At 48.6% G+C, this 11,048-nt stretch overlaps 1 protein-coding gene across 1 annotated transcript in view; it reads right to left on the bottom strand.

Annotated features, from left to right (window-relative positions):
• grm1b (glutamate receptor, metabotropic 1b) overlaps positions 1–11,048 on the bottom strand; it is a gene marked incomplete at both ends in the record, with an annotated part of 53,062 nt that overhangs the window by 2,680 nt on the left and 39,334 nt on the right. The window contains 2 exons of the mRNA XM_084310374.1: positions 766–1,693; positions 7,965–8,091. Coding sequence (XP_084166500.1) covers positions 766–1,693; positions 7,965–8,091 — 1,055 coding nt within the window. The remainder of the gene's footprint in view (positions 1–765; positions 1,694–7,964; positions 8,092–11,048) is intronic.

The raw sequence follows: 11,048 nt of genomic DNA, 5'->3' as shown, positions 1-11,048 counted from the left end.
ATTTAGTCGTTATGCCAATTCCCCCCTCCCCTACCTGGTCGTTGTGCGCATGTGCCCCCTACTGGTCGGTACAAGGGAACCCTGAAGTCTACCACATGCTTCTTCCGACACACGCGGAGACAGCCAGCGGCTCTCTTTTCACCTGGCAGCGCGGACTCTCATTGGTGAAGTGTAACGCGTGGGAGGTCACGCTGCCTCCACCACTTCCTGTCTTTTGCTGTGCAGGCGCCCAGACCTGACCTGTAGGAGTCGCTGTCCACAACGGCAGATTATTTACCACCCATGACTTCCCTCCCGCTAACTCAGCCAAACGAGTTCGAGACCGGAGTCGAGACCGGAGTCTCTCGCATTGGTGACGAGCGCAATCTCCGCTGCGCCACCCAGCCGCTCCTTTTACAAGTAAATCTTAAAAAATATTTCCCAGCCTCTGATTGGCAGGTGGTTTTGCACATTCTGTGTACCTTTTGACGAGGAACGCGACGGCGGTGTTCGTTTTCCGACACGCCCCCGGGAACAACCACTATAGGCTAGGCGAAAAACATCCGATTGGCTATCGATGCAGGGCTATGTTGTTTTTGGGCCAATCAGATGCGCTACCAATCGCTGTTCCCGAGGGGGTCGTGTCGGAAAACGAACACCACCGTTGCGTTGATCTCCCAGACTCCCACCATAGCAACCGGTCAACCGCCGGATCCCTGACATCTCCTTCTGCGGCGCTTCCGGCTCCCCGCCCCTCGAGGAATTCTCTGAACTGTGCGATCTCACCTGCCGTTCCCCGCGCTCTTCTTCCTCTTGAACATGTTCAGCAGGCTGTTGCTCCGGCAGGCGATCTTGCCGTCGCCGACGTGCATCCGCACCACGTCGGAGGTGGTGAAGGCGCTGCGGACGTTCCTCTCCGGCTTGGCCAGGATGATGTACATCTTGGGCGTGAACATGCAGCCCAGCGCCACCGTCACGCTCAGGCTCACCGAGAAGGACGTGGAGACGATCTTGTAGTTGCTGCCGAAGTAGATGGGCACGAACGCCAGCCAGATGATGCAGGTGGTGTACATGGTGAAGGCGATGTACTTGGCCTCGTTGAAGTTGGCCGGCACGTTGCGCGTCTTGAAGGCGTAGTAGGTGCAGCTCAGGATGAGCAGGCCGTTGTAGCCCAGCGGCGCCACCATGCCCACGTTGCTGGTGTTGCAGATGAGGTAGACCTCTCGGATGCTGGGGTAGGACTTGACGGGCATGGGGGGCTCCATGACGATCAGGGTGATCTCCAGGGTGAGCTGCACGCTGACGAGGGTGGAGGCGATGACCACCTGGGCCCAGGCGCTCATGAAGCGGGGCTTCCGGGTGCAGATCTTCTTCTTGCTGCCCGCCAGGATGCGCGCGATGCGGTTGGTCTTGGTCACCAGGGCCGAGTAGCACATGGCGGCGGAGAGGCCGACGAGGATCCTCTGGAGGTAGCAGGAGGCGACGGTGGGGCGGGCGATGAGGGTGAAGGGGCAGATGTAGCCGAAGAAGATGCCGGCCAGGATGATGTAGCAGAGCTCGCGGCTGGAGGACTTGACCACGGGCGTGTCGCGGTACAGGACGAAGATGAAGGCAACGAACGACGTGATCAGGATGCCCACGCAGGACAAGACCACCTGGACGATGGATTCTGGGTTGCTCCACTCCAAGTACTGCAGGGTGATCGGCACGCACACTGGAACGGCAAGAGGGGAAAGCGTGGGGATAAATATCTGGCTACTGTAATGTGAAAAGCCACAAATAAGAAATTGAGGAAGGACTGTATTACCTCTTTGTCTAGATGCCTGGACAGATGCAGAGTTACATTACATTACAGTCAAATGTAAACGGTAAATGGAAAAAATTTGCGTTTATACAGCGCTTTACAATTTGTTGCTCAAAGTTTTTTACCCATTCACTCACACATTCACACACCGACGGCGGAGGCGACCATGCAAGGTGCCAACCTGCTCATTGGGAGCAGTTAGGGGTTGAGTGTCTTGCTCAAGGACACTTCAACACGCTGCCCGGGAGGAGGGGGAATCGAACTGGGAACCTCCGGATTACCATACGACTGCTCTACCTCCCGAGCCACTGTCGCCCCAATGTACTTCTATGCCAACAATCATTTTGTAATAGTACTGTGTAGATGACAAAAAAAATGTGTTGGTGCATATCATGTTATGGAATGATACTCCATTTTGTTTGCTTATATTATGAATGTTACGTTGAAACATTCTTGACAAATCAAATACTGTATACTGTACTTTAAGGACCCCGTTTACTGTAAGGACGCATTTGTGACTTTCACCAGCACTTTCATCTGAGCCTGCGAGCGCAGATTCCAGTTGGAAAACACACCCAAGTCTTTAAAGTAGGTTTTCAGCTCAGCTATAAATAAACCCCTTTCCACACAGCGAGGGCCAAGCGGGGCTACCGAGAGTTGGAGGGGGAGGGGGGGGGGGGGGGGGGGGGGGAGGGGGAGGGGGAGGGGGAGGGGGGAGGCCACTGCAGCACCACAAAGTAAATCACTGTGGCTTACAAACCACCTGCGTGAGAACGATCACTTCCCTTCCCCACGCAGTTCTCTGTACATCTGATGTGGTTGATGATGTTTTTGTATGAAAAAGGAAAAGAAATATAGAAGATTTGGGAGGAAAACTCGACACTAATTTGAGGCCAGACCTTCTAGTGTCATGGTCTGCTGGTTTTGAGGGTAATCCCTGGGAGGATTCAGTGGAGGAAGCTTATGAAAGGAAAAAGCTTAGATATACTATTTTGGCAGCGGAAACCGAACAGCGAGGATGGCTGGGACACAGAGGGTTTATAGCACAATCGACTGCATCGCTATTGGGAGAGCTGGGGATTTAAGTTTCAAGTTTCGTTATTAGTTGTCATACAAAAATACAGGATACTTTTATATGAAATGCTTGTTCCTGTTCTGCTCCTGAGAGTGTGCTAGATAAAAAATAAAATAGATAAGTAAAAAATAGAAGTCAAAAGTACGTAACAAGTGTAAACTAAAGTGTTCAAAACTAAAGTGTTCAATATACATATATACGGCGGCTGGGTGGCGCAGCGGTCTAAGCGCTCGTCACCAACGCGAGAGACACCGGTATCGAATCCGGCTGTCAGCGTTGCCTTCGGCTTGGGCCGGCCGTCATACTGACTCAATTGGCAGAGTCAGCGGGAGGGAAGTCGATGGGTGGTAATCTGGTCGTTGTAAACAGCGACTCCTACAGGTCGGTCAGGGCGCCTGCACAGCAAAGACAGGAGATAGCGAGGGTAGTGTGAGCCTCCCACACGTTACACCTCGCCAATGAGAGTCCGCGCTGGCAGGTGAAAAGATGTGGCTGGCTGACTCCGCATGTATCGGAGGGGACATGCGATAGATTCTTCAACCCTCCCTACGACCGACCAGTGGGGGGCACATGCGAGCAACCTGATGGCCTGGGGATAGAAGCTCCTTCGTGGGCAGAGTTTGCGAAAGGCTGTACAAAGGATTTGTCGGAAGAGGCATCGAAGGGAAGTAAAGGGCCAAAGTAAACGAGGGGTACGAGTGTTATTTTTCTTTTGTTTTTTAGTTTCACGTGTGATGTTGTTACCAGGGACAGTACTGTTTAGGTTAACACAAGGAAACTCTGCATGTGGGTACACACAGGCAGTGAAAGCTAGCATGGAACTTCCAGCGTGGTCTCCACATTGCCTGTGGTGCATTTTTTCCTATTGCTAGGTTTTAGTGAGTTTTTCCTTACCTTCGCGTGGGGTATGTCTGGGAGTGTTGCATTTATTAAATTCTTTTTTGACTTTATGGTGTTTTGTTCTTGACCTATTGTGATGTTTCTTCTTGACTTGTTTAAAGAAGATGTGTCCGGCCCATGGGGACATTAACGTGTGTTGTCGGGCGTAACAAATACATTTGATTTGATTTTTTTTATCCACTTTTTCTCCCCATTTTCTATTTTTCTCCCATCCCAATTTCATAGTATCCAATTCTTCCCTCCCCTGTCTTGAACGTTGCTAGACTATGCCTCCCACTGGTCGGCTGTAGTGAGGACAGAAGCCTTGCATCACGTGTCCCCTCCGGTACACGAGGAGGCAGCCTGTCGCATCTTTTCACCGCAGCAGCTCAAACTCTCAGTGGCGAGGAGTAACGCGTGGGAGGCTCACGCTGCCCCCGCTACTTCCTGCTTCCGTCGCACCGGCGTCACCAAACCGACCTGTAGGAGTCGCTGTCCACAACGTCCAATCCCCACCCACCGGCTTTCCCACCCTCTAACACTTGCCAATTGTGTTAGTATGAACGACCGGCCAGCCGGTATAGCAACGCCGAGAGCTGGGCTCGAACCCAGCGTCTCCTGCGTTAGTGGCGAGCGCCTTGCCCACTGCGCCAATCAGCCGCAATTTGATTTGATTTGATTTGATTCTTTTCTCTGTTTCAGGAGGTTCTGATGTAACGTGAAGAGATGAAAGCGTGTATAAGAAACAGGAGAATCCTATTAAGAAAGTGCCTTGTCTTTGAACAGCACCGAAGGCCTTTGAAAGTGGGCCAGAGAAGAGGGGAGAGAACTAGGGCTGCTGTCGCATAAGTGGCGAAGATGATGAATGGTCCTCAGGTGTCACAGGGAAGGCTTTGAAAATAGGACAGCGCAGGTTTGTGAAACAGTGCCGCACAAATCACGGCAGGACAAACTGTATCGAGCACAGGTAGAGGAGGGTGTGTGTGTGTGTGTGTGAGAGAGAGGGGGGAGGGAGGTGAAGGCTTTGAAGAACTAAACTTTCCATGGTGCCTTTAGTGAGAACAATGTCCCTTCTTTTATCCCTGTTCACAGCTGAGGGTAGAACCTGAAAACGCTTGGCTGATTCCTTCAGAAGCAGACAATTTAGCGTTTCATTGTCTGTCACATGAGTCTAATATAAATGGTCATTTCTTTGCATTTTAAAATGTCAGCTTGAGTAGCTTAATTTCCCCGTTTTGTGGATGCGAGGTCCTGTGTGTCGATCCTCATCTCTAAAACCATCAATAATTCTGTATCTGAATTCGAAACGAGCTTAACCAATGGAGTGGTCTGGATCCACCAGAATCTATATTTCAGAAATCATTAGCTTATGGAATCAAATATGCATCATGTAGTGGGGCATGTTGTGTGGTAAACGGACTGCATTTATATAACAGCTTTTATCCAAAGCCCTTTACAACTCATGCCACTCACATTCACCCATTCACTCACACATTCACACACAGACGGCGGAGGTGACCATGCAAGGTGCCAACCTGCTCATCGGGAGCAGTTAGTGGTGGTTAAGTGTCTTGCTCAAGGACACTTCAACAAGCCGCCCAGGAGGAGCTTGAATCGAACCGGGAACCTTCCAATTACCAGACGGCCGCTCTACGCTCTACCTCCTGAGCCACTGTCGCTCCCCAATCTATTGTGTGAGTGTGTGTGTTTTGTTACCAAGTGAAACCTAAGTCCCTCGGATCGATAGCACTCGCACAGCATAAAATGAGCGTGTTCAACTTCTGAGTGGGAGATGAGTGGGCGATGAGTGGGCGATGAGTAGATGATGAGTAGACGATGAGTAGGCGATGAGTGGGCGATGAGTAGATGATGAGTGGGCGATGAGTAGGCGATGAGTAGACGATGAGTAGGCGATGAGTAGGCGATGATGAGAGGGTGATGAGTGGGAGATGAGTGGGAGATGAGGGGGAGATGAGTAGGAGATGAGTGGGTGATGAGTAGGAGATGAGTGGGTGATGAGTAGATGATGAGTGGGTGATGAGTAGATGATGAGTGGGTGATGAGTAGAAGATGAGTGGGTGATGAGTAGAAGATGAGTAGGAGATGAGTGGGCGATGAGTAGATGATGAGTGGGAGATGAGTGGATGATGAGTAGGTGATGAGTAGAAGATGAGTGGGTGATGAGTAGAAGATGAGTAGATGAGTGGGCGATGAGTGGGAGATGAGTGGGAGATGAGTAGGTGATGAGTGGGAGATGAGTAGAAGATGAGTAGGCGATGAGTGGGTGATGAGTGGGTGATGAGTAGAAGATGAGGGGGAGATGAGTAGAAGATGAGTGGGCGATGAGTGGGTGATGAGTAGGAGATGAGTAGGAGATGAGTGAGCGATGAGTAGATGATGAGTGGGTGATGAGTAGAAGATGAGTGGGTGATGAGTAGAAGATGAGTAGGCGATGAGTAGATAATGAGTAGATGATGAATAGGAGATGAGTAGGCGATGAGTGGGTGATGAGTAGAAGATGAGTGGGTGATGAGTAGAAGATGAGTAGAAGATGAGTGGGTGATGAGTAGAAGATGAGGGGGTGATGAGTAGAAGATGAGTAGAAGATGAGTGGGTGATGAGTAGAAGATGAGTAGATGATGAGTGGGAGGTGAGTAGAAGATGAGTGGGTGATGAGTAGAAGATGAGTGGGTGATGAGTAGAAGATGAGTGGGTGATGAGTAGATGATGAGTGGGTGATGAGTAGAAGATGAGTAGGCGATGAGTGGGTGATGAGGGGGTGATGAGGGGGAGATGAGGGGGTGATGAGTAGATGATGAGTAGATGATGAGTAGATGATGAATAGGCGATGAGTAGGAGATGAGTGGGTGATGAGTAGAAGATGAGGGGGTGATGAGTAGAAGATGAGTAGATGATGAGTAGAAGATGAGTAGATGATGAGTAGAAGATGAGTAGATGATGAGTAGGCGATGAGTGGGTGATGAGTAGAAGATGAGTAGATGATGAGTAGGCGATGAGTAGGCGATGAGTGGGTGATGATGATGAGAGGGTGATGAGAGGGTGATGAGTAGGCGATGAGTAGATGATGAGTAGATGATGAGTGGGTGATGAGTAGATGATGATGAGAGGGTGAGTGGGCGATGAGTAGATGATGAGTGGGTGATGAGTAGATGATGAGTAGGCGATGAGTGGGTGATGAGTAGAAGATGAGTAGATGATGAGTAGGCGATGAGTAGGCGATGATGATGAGAGGGTGATGAGAGGGTGATGAGTAGGCGATGAGTGGGCGATGAGTAGATGATGAGTAGATGATGAGTGGGTGATGAGTAGGAGATGAGTGGGTGATGAGTAGATGATGATGAGAGGGTGAGTGGGGGCGATGAGTAGATGATGAGTGGGTGATGAGTAGAAGATGAGTAGAAGATGAGTGGGTGATGAGTAGATGATGAGTAGATGATGAGTAGATGATGAGTGGGTGATGAGTAGATGATGAGTAGATGATGAGTAGAAGATGAGTGGGTGATGAGTAGAAGATGAGTAGATGATGAGTAGGCGATGATGATGAGAGGGTGATGAGAGGGTGATGAGTAGGCGATGAGTGGGCGATGAGTAGATGATGAGTGGGTGATGAGTAGATGATGATGAGAGGGTGAGTGGGCGATGAGTAGATGATGAGTGGGTGATGAGTAGATGATGAGTAGGCGATGAGTGGGTGATGAGTAGAAGATGAGTAGATGATGAGTAGGCGATGAGTAGGCGATGATGATGAGAGGGTGATGAGAGGGTGATGAGTAGGCGATGAGTGGGCGATGAGTAGATGATGAGTAGATGATGAGTGGGTGATGAGTAGGAGATGAGTGGGTGATGAGTAGATGATGATGAGAGGGTGAGTGGGCGATGAGTAGATGATGAGTGGGTGATGAGTAGAAGATGAGTAGAAGATGAGTGGGTGATGAGTAGATGATGAGTAGGTGATGAGTAGATGATGAGGGGGTGATGAGTAGAAGATGAGTGGGTGATGAGTAGAAGATGAGTAGAAGATGAGTGGGTGATGAGTAGATGATGAGTGGGTGATGAGTAGAAGATGAGTAGAAGATGAGAGGGTGATGAGTGGGCGATGAGTGGGCGATGAGTAGATGATGAGTGGGTGATGAGAGGGTGATGAGTAGATGACGAGTGGGTGATGAGTAGGTGACGAGCAGGCGGGTAGAGAGAGTGACCCGTTACCTGCCAGCACTTTGTCCGGCCACCAGCCCAGGTCGCAGGTCTTGCACGTGAACTCGTCCTGAACGTACTCGTTGTCCTTGCAGGCGGTGCAGATCCAACAGCAGCTCACCTCTCCCTTTCTGATGACCTGAGTCACAGGAGAACACACACACGCTCACATTTACATGTAGTCATTTAGCCGCAACTCTTTTATCCAACGCGACTTACAGATGAACAACAAGTCAGCAGGAAGGGTACAACTCTGGTGGCTGAAGGCCAGTGGAATTGTTCGTCAAAATAGTGTCGAACTTGAGTGTTCAGTACTCAAGTACACTCTGAGCGCATAGTAGTATAGACATTAACATGATAGATAGTAGTATAAGTATAGTAGTATAGACATATTAGCATGATAGGTAGTAGTATAAGTGTAGTAGTATAGACATATTAGCATGATAGGTAGTAGTATAAGTGTAGTAGCATAGTAGTATAGACATATTAGCATGCTAGGTAGTAGTATACGTGTAGTAGCACATACTATAGACATATTAGCATGCTAGGTAGTAGTATAAGTGTAGTAGCATAGACATAATTAGCATGATAGGTAGTAGTATAAGTATAGTAGTATAGACATATTAGCATGATAGGTAGTAGTATAAGTGTAGTAGCATAGTAGTATAGACATATTAGCATGCTAGGTAGTAGTATAAGTGTAGTAGCATAGACATAATTAGCATGATAGGTAGTATAAGTATAGTAGTATAGACATATTCGCATGATAGGTAGTAGTATAAGTATAGTAGTAAGGTACATAATAGTAAAATACAGTAAGAAGGTTAGTCAATAACACTTAACCTTTAACTGTCTCACGTGAATGAACCAAAATGATAACAGGCTTAAAAAAAAATTAAGAGAGCAGTCAACACTGCAAGTATATCATTCAGGTTTTTTATGACAGTAAAAGATTACAGAAGAAGATTACAGTAGACAAGTAGTTAGGGAGAATTATAGGAGGGCGAGGGGTGTGATTGAGTGTAATTTGAGCTGTCGTAAGTACACGCCGTATCAGACTCTGTCTCCTGGGAAACCCCATCTTCCTTATCTTAACCTATTTCCTTTTCATTTGTCTGCTTGTGTTACATATCTGCCACTGATGATGAGTGCCTCTGTCCTCTCCTGGGTTTAATAAAGTGCCCCAGCCATCTATCTGTGCTACAGAGCCAAGCAATTATTGAATTAAACTGCTACGAAAAATATGACTCCAATGTAACTACATGTGATCTAAATATATTATAGGTAACAACAGAGTTGAAGGAATACCTTGTGCATCAGCCCCCTCCTCAATCGGAGATCAATGCTCTCAGCAAAGGACAATAGGCTATACCAGTGTACTCTGGTATCATAGGATCCACAGGTCAGACCCGTTAGCAGGTGCTGGTTGACTGTGACTGACTCGTCAGTATTTTACAGTCGTCCCCCGAGACGTGCGTCCTCCTCACACGTTCTTTCACCCACGCACACACTTTCCCGGAGTTAAGGCACTGAGATCCCACCCCCCATTGCTACGTAAACCTGGATCCAGATTCACAGGGCAGTGAGATCTCACCGCTGTCACCAATGTAACCGAGTGGATTTGAACTTAGGACCATAGGATCCACATGCGGCCGCACTAACCAGCCGAGCTAAAGGGTCAGACTCCTCCTGCTGGTTGACTACGACTGACGTCGTCGGTAGTTTACACTGGAAACAAGTCTATGGGCCATTTATTAAAGACTGAAACCAAAGAAGATACTGGAGGCCACAATAGTGCGGTTGCAGATAGAGCATGATGCAACAGGCCCTTTTCACAGTGGCCATTTTGACATGCCCTCTATTTAGGAGCAGTGGGCAGACACACAGTGCAGCGCCCAGGGACCAACTCCAGTTGTAATGACCAGTACCTTGGTCAAGGGACCAACTCCAGTTGTAATGCCAGTACCTTGGTCAAGAGACCAACTCCAGTTGTAATGCCAGTACCTCAGTCAAGGGACCAACTCCAGTTGTAATGACCAGTACCTCAGTCAAGGGACCAACTCCAGTTGTAATGACCAGTACCTTGGTCAAGGGACCAACTCCAGTTGTAATGACCAGTACCTCGGTCAAGGGACCAACTCCAGTTGTAATGACCAGTACCTTGGTCAAGGGACCAACTCCAGTTGTAATGACCAGTACCTCGGTCAAGGGACCAACTCCAGTTGTAATGCCAGTACCTCGGTCAAGGGACCAACTCCAGTTGTAATGACCAGTACCTTGGTCAAGGGACCAACTCCAGTTGTAATGACCAGTACCTCGGTCAAGGGACCAACTCCAGTTGTAATGCCAGTACCTTAGTCAAGGGACCAACTCCAGTTGTAATGCCAGTACCTTGGTCAAGAGACCAACTCCAGTTGTAATGCCAGTACCTTGGTTAAGACACCAACTCCAGTTGTAATGCCAGTACCTTAGTCAAGGGACCAACTCCAGTTGTAATGCCAGTACCTTAGTCAAGGGACCAACTCCAGTTGTAATGTCAGTACCTTAGTCAAGGGACCAACTCTAGTTGTAATGTCAGTACCTTAGTCAAGGGACCAACTCCAGTTGTAATGCCAGTACCTTAGTCAAGGGACCAACTCCAGTTGTAATGCCAGTACCTTAGTCAAGGGACCAACTCCAGTTGTAATGCCAGTACCTTGGTCAAGGGACCAACTCCAGTTGTAATGCCAGTACCTCAGTCAAGGGACCAACTCCAGTTGTAATGCCAGTACCTTGGTCAAGAGACCAACTCCAGTTGTAATGCCAGTACCTTAGTCAAGAGACCAACTCCAGTTGTAATGCCAGTACCTTGGTCAAGGGACCAACTCCAGTTGTAATGCCAGTACCTCAGTCAAGGGACCAACTCCAGTTGTAATGCCACTACCTTAGTCAAGAGACCAACTCCAGTTGTAATGCCAGTACCTTAGTCAAGAGACCAACTCCAGTTGTAATGCCAGTACCTTAGTCAAGAGACCAACTCCAGTTGTAATGCCAGTACCTTGGTCAAGAGACCAACTCCAGTTGTAATGCCAGTACCTTAGTCAAGAGACCAACTCC

This window comes from Notolepis coatsorum (genome assembly GCF_963971535.1).
Source record: "Notolepis coatsorum genome assembly, chromosome: 3".
Classification (NCBI taxonomy): Eukaryota; Metazoa; Chordata; class Actinopteri; order Aulopiformes; family Paralepididae; genus Notolepis; species Notolepis coatsorum.
Note: the sequence above shows the minus strand (reverse complement) of the source record. Positions and strands in the feature narration are given on the sequence as shown.